At 39.1% G+C, this 23,675-nt stretch overlaps 1 protein-coding gene across 3 annotated transcripts in view; it reads left to right on the top strand.

Moving 5' to 3' along the window:
• SNCAIP (synuclein alpha interacting protein) overlaps positions 1 to 23,675 on the top strand; it is an 88,640-nt gene that overhangs the window by 46,717 nt on the left and 18,248 nt on the right. For 2 of the 3 annotated variants that reach the window (XM_032206088.1, XM_032206089.1), the window contains exons 4-8: positions 9,397 to 10,259; positions 11,997 to 12,176; positions 14,688 to 14,801; positions 19,192 to 19,317; positions 22,744 to 22,913. In XM_032206088.1, the coding sequence (XP_032061979.1) occupies positions 9,397 to 10,259; positions 11,997 to 12,176; positions 14,688 to 14,801; positions 19,192 to 19,317; positions 22,744 to 22,913 (1,453 nt within the window). Of the gene's footprint in view, positions 1 to 9,396; positions 10,260 to 11,996; positions 12,177 to 14,687; positions 14,802 to 16,278; positions 16,328 to 19,191; positions 19,318 to 22,743; positions 22,914 to 23,675 lie in introns of those variants that run through there. The other variant, XM_032206090.1, reaches the window with a different exon arrangement.

Raw genomic sequence — 23,675 nt, 5'->3', positions numbered from 1 at the left:
AGCTACAATGACTTTTGGTTGTCCTTAAATATTAGTCTCAAATAAGAAAAATATTCTGCTTTAGATCTTTATTTACATGTTGATAAAAGCAGGTTTATTTTTAGCATCCTTATGCAGTACTTTATTAATTCCCCACAGAACCGTTACTCATGAAAGAATTCAGAAGATCAATTTTCTATTTGAGAAAACTAAATTAGTGACTGTAAAATGTCAGGAAATATAAAATTGCAGACAATTTTTATCTCAAGCTCTTTGTAATTTTTTTAGCTATAACTGAAATTAAAATTTGATTTGGAGGCAGTGTCATATGGCATTTATTTCTAAGTGCCCACAGAGTTCCAGATACCTCCCAGGTAAATATGTCTGAAATAGTACCAAATTGATTGGGTAATCCTTGGTAGAATAGTGAAGAATTATCTCTAAATAAATAAATAAATGAATAAAGGAAAACAAAATTAGAATGATGACTATGCACTGACGCTGGTGATAGCTATTCAATTTCTTCTCCTACCTCATTTTCACATCCTTCCTCTTCCTGTTTTACATATTTGTGCCAGGAAAAGCTCTTCTGATTTTTCAGTAGAACTTGACTTGCTACCTCCCTTTTACATCCTTAGATCTGTCTGGACAAGGGTAAACCCAATTTGTTCATTTTGAAAATTTCCTTGCCTCTTCTATATTATTTACTGTAAAAATGACAGCTTTTATAGTGTTTTTCCTCAAGACAAGATATGAAAAATTATTCATTTACTGATGCTCATATTAAGGTTTGGATTACCTGGAAGTAACGTATCATTATTTAAAAGGATGAATTATTACTTTTCCTTCTTTCTATCATTTCCAGACCCTTTCTTTCTTCTTTACAATAGCTTCAAATTCCACTTCAGTGGGAACAAACCCACTCTGTTTGTGCCTGTGCAGGGTTGTTCTTTGATTCAGACTGTCATACATAGCACTCACATAAGAACCGTAAAATGTACTCTTGGAAGTTATTAATATATTAAAACTGTAAAACAGTGCCACCTTCAGTTACAATTGTTAAATATTATTTCAGTTATATTAATGAATCAATAAATAGCAAGTTACTCATAATTGCTTTTTATTATCCATTGGTATGTAAGGGACATCCCTTCCTCCCTTCTTTGGAGCTTCAGTATTGCTGCCTGTTTTGTAGACAAATCAGTGTTAAAAAGTGTGAGAAATTTTCTAAAAATTTCCCTAGTGTTGACAGCACCTTGTTGCTTGTATACAAAGTCAGAATTACAGTTCTCTAAATGGATCTGCAATGAGTCTTTACTGATTTAAGACTATTTACTGAAGTTCTATCACAAAGATGATCAGGTGTTTATTTCAGAGGTTAAAGACAGTAAAACTCCAGATGTGAAACTTTATACATACTTAGTGATCCCAAATAATTACATAGTTCTTGAACAATATGGTGAAATACTGCATTTTAAAAAATATATGTATGGGCATTTGTAAATTGCCAGACTTCCTTAATGACAATGGTGGAAAGTAAACTGCATAGTCACAGAGTTTGTAAAACATGGAGGAACTGTTTTGGATAAGACATTAGAATGCATTCATCCTTTGGTGGCAATAGAGCCAACTTAACAGAGTTTGTTCTCATAGAGTCTACATGGTAAAGAAGCTTGCTGTTATGTTCTCAGCAAGGGCGGAGAGTACCTTCCTGTATTTCGTACTGGAAGACTTCCAAATATGTAGTGACAAGTTGTTGAGGCGAAAGCCCACAAACCATCTCCACTCTTGTCTCTTTGACACTTTTTCACATTAATTCCAGTCTTGCTGCTATGTGCAAACAGATTGTGTTCTTTCAAGGTGGTTACATCTTCATCATGGGATAACTGAAGTCAGAAGGCACATATGAATCTGAACCGTCCAACTCCCTGCTCAGAGCAGGTCTAGTTGCACAAGATTGCTCGAGGATCTTTTCTCTAAATGACTGATTCATAGACCTTTAGGAAATCTACTAGGCATGATAAAATTAGCAGATAAACCTGCCATACTGTAGGACTATCAGCTTCATTGCTCAAGCAGAATATTGTTCTTCATTACTCATAGTTTTTCTGTGTTTTGTGACTGTGCAGGTATAGATTTTATAGAAAACAAAGGTTGAAATACAGTGAATTTAGAGTTAGCACAGTCTGGATCAGGTCATTGGACAGAAGTAGCATTAATAGCATTTATGACTGATAGCTATTTGCATAAACGGATGTCAGGCAGTTTTTCTCCTGGACAATGGTTCAACACAGTTGACCATTAAGGTGTTGCTGTCTATCCAGAGAAAGAACAGGAACAGCAGGCTAAAAATGCTACGTAGTGATATAACAATGATGAGGGTCACCACTTTCCACCCACAGAAAGGGAATGAACTAATACTCTTTTTCAGTCGTGTTAAACAGAGGTCTATCAGGTGATCTGCTAGAACAACATGGATTCAATGCCAGCTGATCTGCAACTGACTCATATCTTTTCAGCCATTTCCTGCTTGCCTATACCACTGCCTGTTGTATGTCCCAGCTGTTCAAGAGCAGCAGTCATGGCTACAGAAATCAGTCAAAGTATAAACTAAATGAGGCTGTGGTGATGGTGACAGAAACACACTTTTAGAAGTTTGGCCATTCCACCAGATCCTCAGCCAGTCAGTGCTCTGAAAATGTGAGTTTTTCTGGGATCTTTGTTAGGTGGATCCATGAAGATCTTGCATGGCAGCATCTACAAATTACACTCTGCAGTATGTTCAGTTCATTTTGTCATGGTTCTGATGCTTGATATATAGCTCTTTGCCACCTCTTCCTTGTGTTGCAAGTGCTGTAAACTTCATGAAGCTATCAGCAGTTACAGAATGTAGTTGTACCCTTGTACTAGGGAGACGAACTCTTGCATGAACATCAGAAATGAATTTCAGCAGTAGTTTCCCTGAAATAAAAGCTGAGCTCTTTATTTTCATTATAGTCAGGACAATTTAAACATAGTCTAATATCTGACATTGGGTTGCAAGAATCATGGAAAATGCCTGTCAGAATTCATCTGTTCATAGGGTAGTCTCAATGGCTGGACAAAACTCATATAATTACTATGTGTTTCCATAGATGCTCATATACTAGATAAGATTCTTTCACACATCTCTCCCTGCCCTAGATACTTAGGTAACATTGAAAAAATGTCAGCAGATCCTGCAAATTGGAAACATGTTTTAAGGATCTCTCTCCCTCTCTCTCTCTCTCTCAAAGTTCAAGGTAAATTTTGATTCTTAAAATCAAATATGACAAAGTGATTGAATTGACCTATAAATTAATAAAACTGCAAATATGCCCACAGGCCTCTTTAATCAAGTTTTCTGCTTCTTCCTCACAAAGGTCACAGAGCATAATATATGGTAAAGAACTACTTTTTGCAAATTTGACTTTTGCAGATTTTCTTCAGATAATATTTTCTGCCAAGGAAATGCTTTGCTACTTCAGACGTGTCAGACCTACACATCTTAACTGATGGCAATGAAAAGCTTTCCCAGTTTTTTTTGTTATTCTTTCTTAGTACTGAAGCATCACAATAGTGAGGTTGCCCAAGCCTCTCATATTTGTGATTAAAAGTTAAAGAAAGAATTTTGACTACACTGTTAAAAAAAAAAAAAAAAAAAAAAAAGGTCTGGGAGAATGAAGAAACACCCACTGTACATGTAGGAGAAGGTCAGCTAAGGAACCTGAAGGTGAAAAAGTTCATGGGACCTGGTCAGATTCATTCATGGATCCTGAGAAAACTGGCAGATGTAGTTCTTAAGTCACTGTTCACCATAGGTGAGAAGTTGTGGCAGTCTGGCAAAGTACACAATGACCGATGGAGGAGAAACATAACCCCCATTTTTAGAAAGGGAAAAAAGGAAGACCCAGAGAACTACAGGCCAGTCAGTCTCACCTCTGTGCCTGGCAAGATCATGGAGCAGATCCTCCTGGAAACTGTGCATGGAAACAGGCACATGGAAAATAAGGAGGTGATTGGTGACAGCCAACATGGCTTTGCTAAGGGCAGATCGTGCCTGACAAATGTGGAAGCCTTCTACAGTGGAGTTACAGCATTGATGGATAGGGGAAGAGCAACTGACATTGTCTCTCTGGACTTGTGCAAAGCATTTGACGCTGTCCTCCATGATATCCTTGTCTCTAAATTGGAGATACATGGATGTGATGGTTGGGCCACTTGGTGGGTAAGGACTTGGCTGGATGGCTGCTCTCAAAGGATTGTGGTCAACAGCTCCGTGTCCAGGTGGAGGTCAGTGATGAGCGGTGTTCCCCAGCAGTCAGTACTGGGACCTGTGCTGTGCAATGTCTTTGCTGGTGACATGGACAGTGCGGGTTTGCCAATGCCACCAAGCTGTGTGCTGTGGTTGATGTGCTAGAGGGATGGGATAGCATCCAGAGAGACCTGGATAGGCTTGAGAGGTGGGCCTGTGAGAACCTCATGAAGTTCAACAAAGCCAAATGAAAGATGCTGCACCTTGGTCGGAGCAATCCCCAGCACAAATACAGGCTGGGTGGAGGATGGAAGGAGAGCAGCCCTAAGGAGAAGGACCTGGGAGTGCTGGTTGATGAGAAGCTCAACATGAGCTAGCAATGTGTTCCTGCAACCCAGAAAGCCAACTGTGTCCTCGGCTGCATCAAAAGAGATGTAGCCAGCAGGGTGAGGGAGGGGATTCTCTCCCTCTTGTGAGACCTTACCTGGAGCACTGCATTCAGCTGCGGGGCCCCCAGAACAAGAAGGATGTGGACCTATTAGAATGAGTCTAGAGGAGAGCCATGAAGATAACCAGAGGGCTGGAGCACCTCTCCTATGAAGACAGGCTGAGGGAGTTGGGGTTGTTCAGCCTGGAGGAGAGAAGACTCTGGGGAGACCTTATAGCGGCCTTCCAATATAAAAGGGGCCTACAGGAAAGCTGGGTAGTGAGTCTTTATCAGGTAATGTAGTGATAGGACAAGGAGTAATGGCTTTAAACTAAAAGAGGGGAGACTTAGATTAGGCATTAGGAAGAAATTCTTCCCTCAGAGGGTGGTAAGGCCTTGGCACAGGTTGCCCAGAGAAGCTGTGGCTGCCCCATCCCTGGAGGTGCTCAAGGCCAGGCTGGATGGGGCTTTGAGCAACCTGGTCTGGTGGGAGGTGTCCCTGCACATGGCAGTGAGGTTGGAATCAGATGGTCTTTAGGGTCCGTTCCAACACAAACCACTCTATGATTTTGTAAATACTGGTGCATGGAAGAGATCTGTTTTATCCAAGATTGCACCAGACTTATTTTTCAGATTTGGGAATCATTTTAGCTGTTCCACATTCTAGTCCACTGCCTTAAGCTTAAACCATCCTTTATTGTTGTTTATAAGAGAATAAAGCAGTATTTATTTGACCCAGACTTTTAATGGCCCCTGCCTGCGTTCATAAGTATGGAGAAATGAGCAAGGCACTTATCCCCTGGAGCAGCTGTTGAAGACTACTTGCATAACTCCTGCTGTGCTGGTGTTTTGGAGGACATAGGCATTGCTTGCCTTTGCTTCTTCAGAGAACAAACATCTGAAAACAGAAGAGAGGAGATTCAAGCAATGCCCTGGACTATTCTGGCCAATGTTCTCGGTGTTTTGTAGGAGGAAACCATGCTGTAACTGCCTAAGCAGTAATGCAGCCTATACAGCATCCAAGTGAATAATTGCACCAAGGATTGCATCTACCAATTTGATTAGCTTTCCTTCCTAGTGCTTCTGTGGTTAAATGCCATGTTCTAGTCCTTTATTAAATGCAGTGTGAATTCATCATCCCAATTAAGTAAAGAATATGTTCATAAGTCAGTAAAAATATTGCTAATTGTTCTTAGTGTCCCAGTTTGTTTTTCTGGAGCTAGTATTTGTAAAGAGATGCTCCACCAATATGTTGGGAAGGAAAACAATGAAGAATGCGATTGCCTTACGCCACTCTAGATGTAATGAAAGAGAAATATATGACTGTGCAATGATCCAAGACAGATTTGTAACAAAGGTCATTGCTTCTTTGCGGTGTCCGATTTTACAGTTTTACCATCAGTGGTTTCTGTAAATACTTGTTGTTAAGGTTAGAAAGTAGAAAAAGCAAAGCAACAAAATAAATGAAAGCTTAAAGAAAGTGACGACAAACAAAATGTTGATGCCTTTTCCTCTGTCTAGACCCCTGTGTTGAAAGCAGTGTTTTCATAAAACGCAGACAGAATTCATTTCCATACTGAGTGCTTAATAGTTCCTGTCAGAACAAAACAGCTGGGAAACATATGGTATCCATTTCCCTGTATCACTTGGAAAAAATTTCACATGTAAATAAAACCAACATAAAAGTGTAGGCCTTTGAACCTAGAATCTTATACAACACATAAATAAGTCAGTACAGTGCGTTCTTTGTATTGGCCCACTAAGTTACATGCCTTCTGATTATTATTATTTTTATTTATTTTTCGGAAATGTATTCTTAAGCATTTCCAAAAGTATTAAGGTAATTTTCAGACATCCGTAACTACTAAGCTATACTAATCTTTCACTTCAAACACTAATGTTGCACTGAAAGTGTATATATCTGTTTCCTTAGGAAGGTGTTCATGGCAAATTGTGTGTTTTGACCACGAATTAGATCCCCCTGATATGCAGTTAGCATGTGTAATAAATCTGCTATGTTTAAACTGCATTCTTGAGTTTGAGAATGTATTAACTCTTAATGTACAGTAAGAGGAACATTGAAGGAGAAACTGCCTAAAGGCTTTAGTGTTTTTAGCACTGTGTCTCTAATGAAAATAAATAAATAAATAAAATTATTTACCAGAGTTCACTGATTAATGAGAACATAAATATCACCAACTGGGACTGTAGGAAAGAATGCAGATCCAATAGGACTAAGAGCTCAGGTGTCTTAAGCTCCTTTTCTTCTCTGTAAGTCAGACTCACTGGTCAAGCTCCAATGTGCTGAAATAATTTTCTGGAAGTTCCAGAGCTATAGGTATGTGTGTGTGTGTGTATAAATGTATGCACATTAACAGATGGAAAGTTGGACCGAGAAGCCCAGCATACAGAGGAGAAATGGAAAAAGAAACATTGCAGCTGAATAAGTAGGCTTAATTTTCAGATCAGAGAATAGTTTAGGTTGGCAGGGACCTCTTGAAATCTGGCCCAACCTCTCTGCTCATGCGGGGTCAGTTAGAGCAGGTTACTCAGGACCATGTCCAGCTGAGTTTTGAGTATCTTCACAGACACAGAATTTACAGAGTCATATAATGTTTTGAGTTAGAAAGGACCTTAAAGACCATCTAATCCCAACCCCCTGCCACGGGCAGGGACACCTCCCACCAGACCAGGTTACCCAAAGCCCCATCCAGCCTGGCCTTGAGCACCTCCAGGGATGGGACATCCACAGCTTCTATGGGCAACCTGGTCTAGCTCTTCCAGCCCAGGACCACTCCTGCCCAGCTGCTGGGGCCCAGCCTGGTGCCTAGGGACCCAGGGTTTCTGCCCAGGCTGGGGGATATAGCTGCGGCTTTCCCTTTTGCAGGTTCAAAGAGTACCAAAGCTGAGCACATGTCCAAAACACACAGACGCATTTGTATCTCCTGGTTGTAGAGGAGATACAGGTTCACTGGTACAGGACTGCACACAGCACTCTGCAGCTTCACAACACGCACATTTGTGCAGCACACACACATTTGTGGATCCTTCAAACCCCTGGCACAGCCCCTTTGTCCACCCAGCACCCTGCCCCCTAGGCCTGCTACCTCCTTCATGGGTCACCTACTTGCTATCTGGTCCAGCTTGAGGCTCGCTGCAGACAGGCAGCACTCACACACTTGCCATCATGCACACAACGCTCTCCACAGGCACACAGGCAGAGACCCCCGCCATGCCTGATACCCTAGCAAGGACCCAAGGGCCCCACTACTTGTCAGCAAGTCCAGCTGAAAGCTTGCAGGTGAATGCACATGCACACCCCAGGCACACCAGGTGATCAGGTGCACGGCCCAGCTAGAAAAGCACACCTTCTTAATTTATACTGCACTCTTTTATACCCTTTTCTTCTTACTCTCTTTGTTCCTCTTGCTCCCCTTTCCTCTTACATATCCCCATGGATTTGCAGAGGTCTGAAGTTTCTGCAGCCTCCCAGTCGAGGCTCCCCTCACCCTCCGGTTCACAGTATTATCCTCTGCAAAATCCAGGTTGATCTTCCTGGAAGCTGCACCTGTATTTAGATAGTCCATCCACTAGTGTGACTAGGAGGTTTATTTCTTGCCATTGTCCCAATTTTTGTTTGTCAGGTCTGTGTCTCAGCATTTTGCTCATGGTACTTTACTTCTTATCAACTCAGTCAACCTTGCTTAAATAACATTCCCACATTCCATCTTTCTTTGTTAAAACTGACCAAGTTTTGGTTCCCACCACCTCCTCCCTTATCCCTTGTTGCATTGGAAAAGGTTCTTCACCAAATGCCCTTAAAGTAGCAGACACTCTACTTCTATACAACCTTACACTTCCCTTCAGCTGGAATTTCGTGTGTTTCAGTTTGTGCCCATTGCCTCTTATCTGGTCAGTGGGTACCACTGAGAAGAGCCCAGCTCCCTCTTCTTCCTTACCTCCCAACATGCCTTCATACCTGTGGGTAAGATTCTCCTGACCCTTCTTTTCTGCAGGCTGAATGGTCCCAGCTCTCTCAGCCTCTCTTCGTATGAAAGAAGCTCCAGTCCTGTTGTGTCTTTGTGTCTCTGTGCTGGACTTGCTCTAGGAAGTCTGTGTTCTTCTTGCACCGGGGAGCCAGAACTGGATGCAGGACCGTAGGTGTGGCCTTGCTAGGGCTGAGCAGAGAGGAAGGGTCACCTCTATTGACTTGCTGTTTTAATGAAAACATGATTTCCACTTCCTGTGTCAAAAATACATCTTCCAGAGATAACATGCCTTAAAAGAATAAATTGTTGCTGTTACTAAAACAAACTCACTTAAAACAGTTTTAACCAGGGAGGTTGCCCTTCTCTTCTTATGTATCTCTGTTCAACTAGAAATGTGCAAAAAGTAGAGTTCCAACCAGCATAGCTGGGTAAGGCCACTGTGAATGCTACTGGACTCTTACAGGTTCCTATTACTTGATTAAAACTACTTTATTTGTAAATGATTTTAATGTATGTCCTGTTTGAAGATTTCTGTTCTAGAATGTGAAATTCTTCAGCTGTTTTCTTAGAGTTGCAGTTAAATCTGTTTAGATATGAATCTGGCAAGGTGTCATGTAATTCTGGCTACCAGTGCTTATCCAGGTATATCTTTGAAGCATGCTATATATATCATGTCACACATCTGGCAGTAATCAGCAGTTCTAAATCATATTCCTCTATTTCTTCAGTTTCCAGCAGCAGCTGGAACTGTGGAGTCTCAACTCTTATCGGAAATGCACAGAAACCAACAGGCATTGCAGATGTGTGCAATAAATTCAGACCAGTGAAGAGGGTTTCCCCACTAAAGCACCAGCCAGAGAGCTCTGAGAACAATGAAAGTGATGACCAAAAGAACCAGAAGGGAGAATACCAGAAGGGCAGCGAATCACAACCTGCACCTCCGAATGATGACCAGAGCCCAGGAGAAGGAGAGAACCTTAAAAGTAAAAACATTGAGCCTACTGTTCTGCTCGGGGAGCTGGAGCACTATGACCTGGATATGGATGAAATTTTGGATGTGCCTTATATTAAATCAAGCCAGCAACTCATTCCCTTCACAAAGGTAGCTCCTGAGAAAAAAAATTTGGGTGTATGTTCAACAGTCAATGGTGTTAGTGGCAAGACGTGCCCTACAGGGAGCACAGAGAACTCGCCTTCTGGGGTGACACAGTTCTGTGTTCTCTCTCCTGTGAAAGGCTCTCAGCTGAGAAAAACGCAGCCCATTGTCCTTGATCAGCACAAGCATATAACAGAAGAATTAGAGCTTTCCCAGCCTTTAGTTAAGTGTAGCTCAGTCCATGAATCTGAAGCCCAGGGCAAGGGTTTCCTCTGTAGGACATTTGTTGATCCTCAGGCTCACAAAACTGAGAAGACTATGCCTAACTGCCACCTGAGGACTTTTCACCTGCAGACAGCAGTGGCAGAAAACAAGCAGCTTGAGGAACTGAATATGAACTGGAGCAGTGCAGGGGGCCCAGAAGAGAGGAGTGAAGAGGTGAAAAAATTTAAGAGCATCTTAAACATTGTAAAGGAAGGCCAAATATCATTACTGGTAAGTATCATTTTTTTCATAAACTGTGTAGAATAAGAGGGTTCTGTGGTGTGGTTCATTACGTCAGCAAAATTTATGAAGTGTGTATTTTGCATCACCACCCTTTGTATCTTGTATGCTCCTTATAAATTGGGTAAATTATCTTCCAGGTAGAAAGTTTTCATCTTTAAAACAAGTAAGTAACAAAAACAGGATACTAGTTTTATGTGAGCATAGGCAAGATTGCTAGTTTATGCAGTAAACTGAAATAATATAGAAGGTAGGCATTTTAACTCTTGAAATCATTTGAATATCATATTTAAATCTTAAATGGGCTTTGCCTTTCACAACATTTGTGGGTTGTTTTGTTCAGTTATTAATGGTTTACCTCAGTTGTTATTTAGAAGCTGACAGTGGGAACAGAGGGGCTTCTGTTGTATTCTGATTATTATTCAGGAGTGTTTATGCTGGCTTGTTGCAGCAGCATTCTCAGGCAGGGGCTTTCTCTAAAGCCTCAATGGCCTCTGACCCATATGAAGTTTTCAGTAAATTCTAGCACAGTGATCAGACACTATCAATGATGTTTTCCAAAGTAACTAGATGCAAGTGAACACAATGATGCAGAGCATGTGATCTGCAGTCAGAATGGCTGGTGGAGGCCCTGTGTATGTATAAGAACTGTTTTTGTTAGATTTTTGTTTAGCTTCTCTGTTTACCAGTCTAGCTCAAGCACAAAGGCATGCTATTAACATAGCAGTAAAAACAAAGACAGACATTCAAAGACTAGACAGAGGCAGAAGAGTATATTAGAATGCTCAGTAAGAAATAAAAGTAGATGGAATTCACCCAAAATAGGAATTGGTAAAAATAATACAAACAAACAAACAAAAAAAGGTCATAATAGGTAGGCGGGTAGGCAGAAAATATGTATTTATTTTCCAAACAGATCGAAATCTGTAAGTAAAGTATATTCATCAAACAGTACTCTGACAAGCCTGCACTACACGAGAAACTTGTCGTTGTTACTGCTTAACTCTGTGTTTCTTCTTCCATTTTCCTTCTGGGGTTTATCAGTCTAATTGTTGTGTCTGAAAATTAGACTTGGGCAGGAATAATGTATTAAGTCATTGTTATGAATTACTTTGTGTAAATATTCCAACAAATTATTTTTTTAACAGAAACAAGCTACTAAATAAGAGTCTTCTGCCTCATGTTTTAAGTACAATTTAGATTGTGCTGAACAATACAAGCTACCACTTTGTGATGAGCAAAATTAAACAGGAAGATTTTTAAGAGTTGTGGATGATTTCTCTTGAATTACACATTATTATAATGCCTTCTGTCCCTCCTCCCCTCCCTCTCCTCACCCCCATCCCTTCCAAAAAAAAAAAAAGAGAAAAGAAACCAATCACAAAATTGACAGAAATTATGAAAATGTATTTTCTTACATTGCACATTTGTTATTGTAGAACAAACTAGTACAAAGACTTAAAGCTATTCAAGAACCTTGCACTTCTTTATGGCATTTAGCCTAGATGGAGAGAAATTAAGCAGAGAATGAAGCCAATGAGCATACTGCCTCTATCCTTTCACTAATGGTAGCCAATTGCTGTACCAGGAAATTAAAAGCTGCTGGTTATGAGTTGTAAAAGAATGTGACTATGGGAAAATGTCTTTTGTCTTGTATCTTGGGTTCCGAGGCTTAGAGTTCTGTGTTCTTATCCCTAGTTGTAACTAACATAACGCCTTCTTTATCAGCCACATTTAGCAGCAGATAATCTGGATAAGATTCATGATGAATGTGACAACAATCTGTTGCATGTAGCAGCATCAAAGGGACATGCAGAATGCCTGCAGCATCTCACTTCTTTGATGGGCGAAGACTGTTTGAATGAAAGAAACATTGAGCAGCTAACTCCAGCTGGATTAGCAATAAAGGTAATTTAGTCTCTGTCTCTACTGTAATGTGGCATAAAGGTGATTTAGTTTCTTTCTGTGACAGCAGTAGGTATTACATCCATCAGGAAGTCATTTTCAAGCCTTTTGTTAAATGACATTTTTATCCATTGTTGTCAATGAATATATGTTCATTTTTAAATCTGTTAACTGTCTAAAAAATTGCTGTATTCTGAGGAACATTCATCAATCAGGCTCAGTTGTGTCTTCAGAAAAGTGTAAGAGAGTTAGAAAAAAAAGGTGTGAGACCATGTTTACAAAGCATGAAATAAATCTGATCCGCATCTGGAGATGAAACGTCTCGGTTGTCTACAACAATTGCATTGAAGTTAAAATGTACATATTGCAGAGCAACCAGTCAGAAAATGTGATAATTACTGTCAAAACTTACAGAAACAACTATTATGTAGGGAAATGTGAGGATAATTGGTGTTGCTGCCCTAAAGTAAAACCTAGAGGTGTATAGGAAGGCTGATAATTTTGACAAACTGATTCTGGGTCTTCAATAAGATTGGATGGTTGAATGCCATTCATCTTAGTCATGGAGTACCTTAAGACAAAACAATGACAAGGGTTTCTGATTTTTCAGATATATTTTTATTCAATTGCTATTTACTTCTTGGGAAAACTTTAGAAACTGGCAGAGAACTGGTGGACTCCAACCTGCAGGTTTGCATTCTTCTCTTTGTGTAAAAACAAATCTGAAACTTGAAATTGATATTTATTTCCTTTCCAAAATAGCTTTTTCCTTTCTATGAATGCAGAGAGTATTTTATGTTTTCTCTTTTGTCCTGTATGAGGTTTTGACTGAGGGCTTGAAATGATTCTTTTAGCTATAAAGACTATAATAACGTTTATGAAAAAGACAGTTGAATAGTGAAATAGGAGCAGGTCATGCCTGCATGTAGTGAGGTATGATTTTTGAAAGAGAAGACACTGCAGCAAGAGAAGCTGCTAAAAGCTGTTGCTTTTAAACTGGGTCACAAACATGCTCTGAAGAAGATGTTCATCTGTCTTTCATAGAATCATGGAACAGTTTGGGTTGGATGGGACCTTAAAGACCATCTGGTTCCAACCCCCTGCCATGGGCAGGGACACCTCCCACCAGACCAGGCTGCCCAAAGCCCCATCCAGCCTGGCCTTGAGCATCTCCAGGGATGGGGCATCCACAGCTTCTCTGGACAGCCTGTGCCAGGGCCTTACCACGCTCTGAGGGAAGACTTTCTTCCTAGTGTCTAATCTAAACCCACCCTCTTTTAGTTTAAAACCATTACTCCTTGTCCTATCACTACATTACCTGACAGAGTCCCTCTCTTGCTCTCCTGTAGACCTCCTTTAGGTACTGGAAGGCCCGCTCCTACAAGGTCTCCCCAGGTCCTTTTCTCCAGGCTGAACAACCCCATCTCCTTCAGTCTGTGTTCACAGGAGAGGTGCTCGAGCCCTCTGATCATCTTCATGGCCCTCCTCTGGACCCATTCTAATAGGTCCACATCTTTCTTGTTCTGGGGGCCCTGCAGCTGAATGCAGTGCTCCAGGTGGGGTCTCACAGGGGCAGTGTAGAGGGGGAGAATCCCCTCCCTCCCCCTGCTGGCCACACTTCTTTTGATGCAGCTCAGGATACAGTTGGCTTTCTGGGCTGCAAGCACACATTGCCAGCTCACGTTGAGCTTCTCATCAACCAACACCTCCAGGTCCTTCTCAGGGCTGCTCTCAATCCATTCTCTGTCCAGCCTGTATTTGTAATTGGGATTGTCCCAGACTAGATGCAAGACTTTGCACTTGGATCAAGGTCTTTGCAGCATCTACATCCCACTTCATAGAAACTTGTAAACCTCCCTGAGTATGCATAGTAATTTGGAACACTTGAGAATGGGCTGTAAAAGGAGTTCAGGGCAAGAACCTCTCCTCGTTTGTGTTTGTACAATATTTATCACACGTCCTAATCTAAGAGGTTTAGGTGTTCAGATACTACATACTTAATAATAACTTAGGAAATATACACTTAATTATTGAGTTTGTAGGGAGAGTGATTGTTCACTCTGCTCCAGTAAATGATCTTATTAATTTTAAATATGGAGCCTTGCTGTAAGCGTGATAAAAGCAGAGCTATGGTTTTGGTCTAAACAATTGAACAATAGGGATCAGACTGTGTATGTAGTACTCTTTCACTGCCTCTTGAGCTGGTGTCTGCTGTGACGCCATTCAGCAAACATTCTGTGCCAACACATTTGCTCAGCTGTAGTTTTAGGAGGGAAAAGATGGAAATTACAAGGTAAGCTTGAGGCGACTATAAGTTATAAGTAGCCAAATTATATTTGATACAGGACAGCAAGATAAACAAGTGCAATACGTGAGGACAGATTAAAGAAAAACTTCAAAAAAAAAGTGGAATTTTGTGACATACTGCATTTCTGATACACTTTTCCCTGTTTATTAGATGTGTTTGGAATGAAACAGCTGGAATTTAAATAATTTTTTTTGTTATTTGTTTAGAATGGTCAGCTGGAATGTGTTCGGTGGATGGTGAGCGAAACAGAAGCTATTGCAGAATTAAGTTGCTCCAAAGATCATCCGAGCCTTATTCATTATGCAGGTTGCTATGGTCAGGTATGGTTTTCATTTACTTTTCAAAGAGATTATTGTGATGCTTATACAGGAATTTTAATTTAAAGCATCTTTATTATTTTATGGCTTTTAAACACAGGGGTTCATAAACAGTTTAAATATTGAAAGATCTTTTTCCCATTTAATCCGTGTATTTTTTCAGTATTCTCCCTCTTAAGTCCTTTTTTTTAAGCTTTAAATAATGCCTCAGAGAAGATTAGATGCCATATTATGCCAGCCTTATAATTCCCAAGAGCATCTTCTAAATTTAGCCTTTATGATCCCTTATGGGTCCCCTTGGATATTAGAAAATCATCAAACATTTTGAATAGCTCACATTCGTTTTCCAGGAGAGACTAATCTCAAAAAAATGGCAAACTGTGGCAATTTATTAATTCAGTATATTGGCAGTAAAATGAAGTGTGACAGAACTTAATCATCTGCCTAACTCTAGCCAGTCCTATTAAGAATTACATATAAAATATGTTGTAAACCAATCCTGTTCCACACCTAACTTATCTATAAATCTAATCTTGGGAAACCACAGAAGTACAGCATTTTGGTGTTTTGCTACTGTCTGGGGAAACATATACCGCTTGATTAGACCAGATTCTCCTCCCACAGTCTATTTTTCCTAAATAGACCTTGCAATAACCCCTCTTCAAAGGACCTTCTCCAGGATTTACTATACAAGTAACAGTGATTGGTTATTCTTCTCTAATGCCTTTGGCAGATGGACTAGTTGTATCATCCAGTTTCTTCAACAAACATTAAGGATAAATGCAGAAAAAATACTATTTTTGTGCTAATGCTGTTTTCTCTCTTCCTTGGTAAAAGAGAGGACAAGCAAAATGTATTCCCTAAGAAAATTTGCCTTTTCTTTCCTGTACAAACATGGTTATCTTATTCAATGCTTTACAAATATTGTGGCATGTTTTGGCTGTTAGTTGATTCTTTGCAAGGGTGGATTTGCTGTAGGGGGATGGAAGGAGAGGAGCAGATCTGGAAAGCTATGGAGCTGGAAGTCTACCCTTTCTCCTACTGTTTCCTAAGGCAACACAGACACCTTTGTTCTTGGCTGTACAAACACCTCCATTACTCTTCAGTCACCTGCTATGCAGATGTTACTGGTGCAAGTTAGGAACCTGCTGGATATACTGATTGATTTTATTCTGCTTTCTATAACTATAAAGGCTTGTAAAGTTACAACTGATACAAGGAAGCTGGGAGCCCAATCAGTACTGGATTTGAGAAAGAAATGTTTACTACTGAGAAGAAACTTTGGAAGAGAAAGCTTCATATGAACTTATGTTAATGTCTTCTTTTCATTAGCCTAATTTTGTCCTCATCTCTAAAGATGTTTATACAAACTAAATCCAGTCAAGATTTATTTTTTTTTTCAAGCTCTACTGTCTACTGCCAGGAGCAGATCTGGCACAGTTTATCTAGATATTATTTTCAGAGCAGGACGGAAGCTCCACCAGTTAAGAAACACCAGCTACAGTCAACCATGCATGAAATTTACAAAGGTGATATAAAAATTACTGCCAAATTTTCTTAGTTAGATGAATGCCAAAGAAAGTTCATATGTAATGTCAACTATCTTTTTTTTTTTATAATCTATAAATGTCTTACAAACACGAAGGAATGTTGAGGCTGAAGGGAAGCCAGACTATCTTGCCCAACTGTGTTAGGAAGAAAAAAGAGTTGAGATATTCCAAAGCGTAATTGGCACTATCCTCAAAGTTTTAATTTATTTTACCATTACTTACATGAGAGATAATCCATGTAAACACTGGTCTTGGCAGAATTACAAGAGTAATATTTTTACAAGGAAGACCTGTTATTGAATCATTTTCTATCAGAGTCAGCCCATCCATTGTTTCCCCAGGCATTAGGCATGCATACCATATTTGTCTTCAATAAATATCATTTAGAATGGGCAACAAAAGTGATTTCATAGCAAAGCTCCTAAGTTAAAGGTCATCAAACCACAGTCATGACCAGACTTCAAAAACATCTCAACAATACTGTATTTTGTCAAATGAGAGAGGAACCACATAAATTCATCTGATGAAAGAGAAGAAGAGCTTAAAGTCAACCAGTAGCCTGGTCTGCATACCTCCTACCTAGGGCTTCTTTAACCATGAGCTTTTGCAAGAAGCAACCGTGGTGGGCAGGTCTCTTCACACCACGTTGTTGGTGCATGGTAGATCATATACCAGCTGCTCCTGAACAACAGGAAGGAGTGATGGTGCAATCCCAGATGTACATAATAGGTCCTGACTAAAAGCTTCAAAGGGCTATAGCTTCTTTCCAACATGGATACTATCATAGCATGGGCCACACTGGTAACAGACAGAGGGTGAGGAATGCCAAGTGTTTGTTCCCTGCAGGCTCAAGAGAGTCAAGAGGGACTTTGGGGAACCAGAGCTACAGCATTACTGAGAGCCTCGGGGGGTTTCTGTGTGCCTCTCAGCAGTGGTGTAGTGCAAGAGACCACAATGTGGGCACAGTATGTGGCATTCAGATATGTAAATGCACATTTATGCACCTCAAGATGATTGTTTTTTTCGTTTGTAATGTCATTTTTGTGTTCCTTTCACACACCTTAGTCTTTTATTCAAAAAAACTGGTATCTATTTAATCAATTTCAAGTAATGGGGCAAAGATTGACTGTCGAGTCTGTACTCTTCACCATGCTAATCCTTCCATTTGTAGTATATTTAATCATTTAAATGGTCTTTGCTAACTGCTCTTTCTGTTTCAAAAGCTGATGGAGCCAGTCCCAAAATAGAAATTATGTATTGTGACATTTTCCCAGAATCTTTTTTTTAGAGAGGTTTGCATAGTTGTAGGTGTGGAATATGCCAGAGGGACAATAACCACTGCTACAACGTAAGTCCATTGAAGGTCTTAAAATTATCAGCTGTACTGAGTAATTTGTCAGTGTATATCAGGTCCTGTTACATAACAAGTATGTGACTATTTTCCATTATCTTAACCTTCTAAATAAATTTTATTATTCTTCATTTTGTCTGAGTAAATAGATGATTATAAACCTTTTCCTAGGAAGAATTTTCTTCCAGGTATATCATATGAGTGTTACAAAAGGGTTGTATAGTATATTTTGATAAACGATTTTTCATTTTTCCGTATGAAAGTGAAGAAAACTGAAGTTATTTTACCTGTGTTTGTCATGTCAAGGATACATCTGTTAAAAAACATAGTCATCTGAGAGAAACACAAACTGTTTCAGTAGGTTTCTAATGTTGTGCCTGTGATGAGTTAATACACAGACACTTCTAAGTAGAGATGATGGCATTTAGTCGTACAGGTGCTTGATTTCTATGTTGATAACATAAATGACTGGAAAGCCTAATTTTCTCCGTGCTGATTGTGATCATAAAGTTATAGGCCATGCTCAGCGTTTCGGTCACTTTTACATTTTGAAGATATATATAATTTCACAGCTATAACTGTATTCCAGTTCTTCAGAGGAATGTCTCTAAAATATTTTTCTTGTTATTATTAAAACATAAGGGAAATTTACAGGAGTAGTACAATCCTTCTCCACTGCTTGCCAACACCACAGGCATTTCCAGAAATTGCTCGAAAGCATTTTAAGAGTGATATGTGATCTTAAGTCATTCCTCCATGCTGGCTGTCATCTATATTTGGCATTCAGCCAAGTATAAATACCTATTCCTTCGCCCTGTAACAAAAAACAAAATTGCTGTTAAAATGGAAATGCAAAGAAGATAAGTTCCAGACAATTTGTCCCTATGAAGTAGACAGCAGAGATCCTGAATGGATGGAATATTCTGGAGGAGACCTAAAGAATTTGAGGTTCCATCTCATTTTCCTTGAAAAATCGGCGCACTGAGAGCTCAGGATGGACAGATTTCCTGAGTTTAGTTGCCTTGCTTCTCTTCTTGCACATCATGGAGCATGATGATAGATTTGAAGAATCTAACTGCTCATCTCTGTGATCTGTACATATTCCTGTTGTAATTTTCCAAAGAAGCTTGTGAAGCTTTCAGAAAAAGATTTTCAGGCTGACACACAAGCTGTTGTACTTCAGGAGTCCTCTGCAAGATATAGGCATGCATGTTTTCCAGTGAACAATTTGTCAGAATGTGTTACAGTGATGTAACGTCTTTTTATAAGGCAGATTAAAATACTTTGGTATATTTCCTTAAAAAAAAAAAAAAAAACCAGAGACAAACTCCTGACATACTATGTCCTACAAAGTTAAGAGAGGCTGAAAGCAAGGTCTTATGAAAGGAATTATTGATCATTATTGATGCCAGATGACAGTACCAGTATTCCTCCTGTACCTGTAGCTTTTCGTCATTTATCTTTTGTGGCATCTGTTTCCCCCTTCTCTTAGGAGAAAATACTTCTGTGGCTTCTTCAGTTTATGCAAGAACAAGGGATTTCACTGGATGAAGTTGACCAGGATGGAAATACTGCTGTTCATATAGCTGCTCAACATGGCTATCTAGGATGCATACAGGTAGAGTAATAGCTACATCAGAAACCTAATTTAAATCAAATTTGAATAACAACAACTATTAAAACATTTACAGGAGGTCTTACAAGTAGGAATAATTATTGATACCCTAAAATATACTGCAAGAAAGAACTTTTAAACAAGTAGGACTCAGACTAAAATACCAGAAAGTTCTACTTTCTCGATTCTATTCTGTTGGATGCTATTGTATTGGTGCTATTATAAATCTAAAGTAATCATACTGCAAGAAGAAAGCATGATTATATAGTACATAGTATATACACAAAAATACCTAATATATTTTTTTATGTTAAAAAAGAACATCCGGTGTAGATAAGCCTGCTCTTCTTACTGTTATGATATTTTCTTTCTGTTTCTTTTTCTGTTTAGCTGTAGCTCTTCATCTTTTCCGTATGAAAGTCTAACAGTTGCAGTTTGTTTTGCTTTGAAGGACTTACACTTTTAGCAAATCATCCCTTCCAGACTTCTAATCTTTAAACCTATCTATGCTAAACAAAACAGTGTGATGGTGATTTCTTAACCAGCTCTCAGTGAATCAGGTTGGCCACTGAGTGGCCAACATACAGTTCTGCTGTACAGAGCTGCTGTAAAGGATAGTTTGGCTTGCTGAAAAGGTTTACACAGCTATAGTGCTTTTGAGAGTCAGATCTAAATAAACCAGTTTAGATACCTTTGTACAGTACCAGTGTTCAGTGTAGACATAACAAAAAAGCTCTATGGTTGAACTTGATGGCAACTCAAGTATCTTGACTTGAGTTGAAGAACACGGATGTACCCTTTGTCCATCAGAGTCACTAGGACCATTAGTCATGGGAGTACATTCTAGTATTTGGGGTTTGTGATAACTTCGAGTGAAAGCTGTTTGAAGAAGAAATAATGGTAAAATTATTTCAGATGATTGCAGAAAGGTGTTTCATGAACAAATTAGGCATTGGGAAAGAACAGCTAAAAGAGTAGATGAAGCCAAGAAATAGAAATCAATAGAAATAGAAGTCAAGGTGATCAAGTCAACATGGGGAAGAAAATATGTCAAAGGAGGAGGAGTATTTCTCAGAGTCTAAGCACTCAGCTTATATCAATCAACATGTTAGTCCTGTTACCACAGGTGAACTGACCCACAGCACCTCTTAGACCACTGCAAACACAGAAGATTTGTAATAGTTCAACCCTAAAAGAAATACACCTAGTTAATTCTTGTTAGCTAACCTCTCAGGGAGCTAAAAATATTTATGTACACTGTAACATTGAAGCTACAGATGCATAGCTTCTTATTATTACTATAACAGTTTATTTATATGTCTGGGCTCAGAGAAGACCTAACTACGTACAAGCCAGTTTAAGAATCTGACACAATTAAGAAAAAAAAAAAAAGAGAGAGAGAAAAAGAACAAGGTAGCAATTGAGCTGAATGAATAGACTTGGGGAAAAAGAAAAAACAGTCAAGTAAATTTAGAGGACATGACCACCTCTGCATTTTCTTATTGATGGAACATGTTTTTTTCTTTTAAAGTTGTCAGGAATGGACTCTATACAGACTCTTATAAGAATCTAATAAATACGTCATAACACCTGTGCAAAATTTAGTGTTTCTGTTATTGTGTTCCAGACAATTGCTATGATCAGCTGGAAAAAAAGTTGATAGAATAGATGTTTGTGATTCACTAATAGAAGCTGTTGTTGTAGATCTAGGCTTACTGTTGTTAACCTCAACAAGTCCTCATCAACATATACAATGTACTTAGGGGAGAAATGGAAGTAAGTTATTTTGAACAGAGTGGTGACATCTGCAGGCTGTTTTCATGGATGAAGCTGAACAAGAAAGAGAATTGCCTTGCTTCCTCTATGAAAAATGAACCTTAATAAATGGCTTAGAATTTCTAAAACTATTTTATTGTAGATAAATATGAAAATCAAATAGTGATTTCTGTTGATGTCAAGCCACAAGGAATAAATCATGAAAATATCTAATGACAACAAAAATAAACAATTTTAGTATATGTCACTTCATTAACACCTCACAGTGCTAAATGCAGTTCATGTTTTGCTGTGCTGTGAAACCAAATAAGGCCCCTGCCCAGTGAGATAACAGTTTAGTTTTAAACAGCATGCAGTGTATGATTTGGTAAAAAGAAAGAAGCAATAAAGAAAGCAGAGGGAGAATGAGTACTAGTATAGAAAATTGACTGTAATAGAGAGTCAGTGATTCCCTTTCTCTCTCATTCAAAGTTGTTATGAACAGGCAACATGCCTATCATTTTCCAGACTATATGATTGCTTTTTGCAGGTTCGTACCTCCTTATTATTGGTAAGTTAACCCCAAATTTTTGACATAAGATGCAGTGCAAGACTGTTCATAAGTTTCTTTCATTTATAGAGCTAGCAAATAAGATAGCCTACCATTCCTCTTTTCTGTCTGCAGATGTAAATGTCTCTGTGCCTGTGATTCTGCATCAACAAGGCCGTTCTAAACCCTGGTTGGCTTACCAGCTCTGCCTGAATAAATCAGCCAAGAGCTTAGCCACCCACTTCCTCTGATGATGCTCTAGTTTTTGGACACTTTATGGTTTTGTTCAGCACTTTTTTCAGACTGCTGTATGCAGTGTGTATCTGAACACTGCTGCAGGCACTTAAGTCTTACTGTAGGCATGAATAGTGTGTAACACTGATTATCACAAACAAACGACAAAGAGTGAAGGTTGGGTTTCAGTTCTTGCTTCAGTTATTGGATGTCTTGAAGTCAGCCTGACATAACTTCCTTTGTCTTTACAATGCTCTGGATTCAAGTTCCAGGGGTAACTGAGAGACCATACTCACAGCCTGGACAGTTCTCCAGCAACAAGCTAAGGTTCCGGGCTATTATAGTGAGTAGCACATCAGTATCCACAGAACAAGAGGCATTGTTTTTCCTAAAGACTAGGATCTGACAACTATTTCAGTATCTTAAAAAGGTAATAGGGGGTAACCAAGCAACTATAAAACGAGACTTTTTTCTGCATTTAAAAAAAAAAAAAAAAAAAAAAAGATTGAAATTATCATCAAACAGGTTTCTTTCTGCAAAAAGAAATTTGTGCCTGCTCGACCTGAAGGATTTTTTGGAAAGTATCTACCGTAGTTTTCAGATACACGTATTACATGTCTAAAGGCCATTGAAACTGCAGCAATGGGTGTAGTATAATTCTTCTGCACCACAGAATACTGTTCTGTTACCCTTGCCCCTGAATAATAGATTTTAGTAGTATGTATTTTGAATTCCAAGTGCATGCAAACTTGTCAAAGTGATTGGTTTTTCAAATTTTTCAAGCATTTTATTCAGGAGTGGTTTGCACCCAGAAGTTTCTCGTGTTGATGAGAATTCACAGCAGAGATTTATGTTTACAAATGTCAATGTTTTCTTTTGTGTTTTTACAGACATTGGTTGAATATGGAGCAAATGTCACCATGCAAAACCATGTAGGAGAGAAACCTTCACAAAGTGCTGAGCGACACGGGCACACCATGTGTTCCCGCTACTTAGTGGTTGTGGAGACATGTATGTCATTGGCCTCTCAGGTTGTGAAGCTAACTAAACAACTAAAGGAGTAAGTGTTTAATTCTTAACAGAGGGTTCATTCTTAAAACAATATTGTTGTCTTCAGTTTAAGTGTCCATTTTATGCTTCTCATATGTGGTCTTTTCAAATCATGTTTCTCCCTTATGTCAACACACTTTCTTGCCCCTTCACCTTTAGCAGCTAGTTTTTCAGGCAGTTTGCTGTGAACACAGATGAAGGGAGTGGGAGTGAAAAAAGGCATGCATGAGATACATACATGTATATAAGCAGTACTGTCCCTTTTCCCTTGAGTTAACATCTTTGCTGATCATAATTTCATTTCACACAGCATTGTTTTCTATATAGCGGGAGTCTCTTCACAGTTACAGTATTGTTTTCTGATGTTGTGAGGAAAAACAAAAATAGTAGTTTCAGGGTGTTTTTTCAACTCAGAAGACAACTAAGCCTACAGCGACCACGCAGGATATATTCTGTGCTCTGCTTTTTCTTCACAGAAACTGGCATGAATATTTTAGTGTGTTTTTTTACAAGTGCTCTGTAAAGAACCTATTATATTGAAACATTAATTTAGGCAATTGCTTGCTTTTATTATAGGTGCAGTAACTGTGATTTAGCATCTAAATAGTCTTGAGACTTTTAGAAAACACCAGCACTGATCTAGCTTAGTTCCAACTTAGATACATGACCAAGAGCTTCTCACTTAAAACAAGCCATGAAAATGCTGGTTGAAAATAACATGTTTAATGGGACTGTATCATATTATGCAAACAGCATGTGGACAATAGTACTA

Source organism: Aythya fuligula, chromosome Z (assembly GCF_009819795.1).
Source record: "Aythya fuligula isolate bAytFul2 chromosome Z, bAytFul2.pri, whole genome shotgun sequence".
In the NCBI taxonomy this organism is placed as follows: Eukaryota; Metazoa; Chordata; class Aves; order Anseriformes; family Anatidae; genus Aythya; species Aythya fuligula.
The sequence above is the reverse complement of the archived record's forward strand: the minus strand, read 5'-3'. Positions and strand labels throughout refer to the sequence as shown.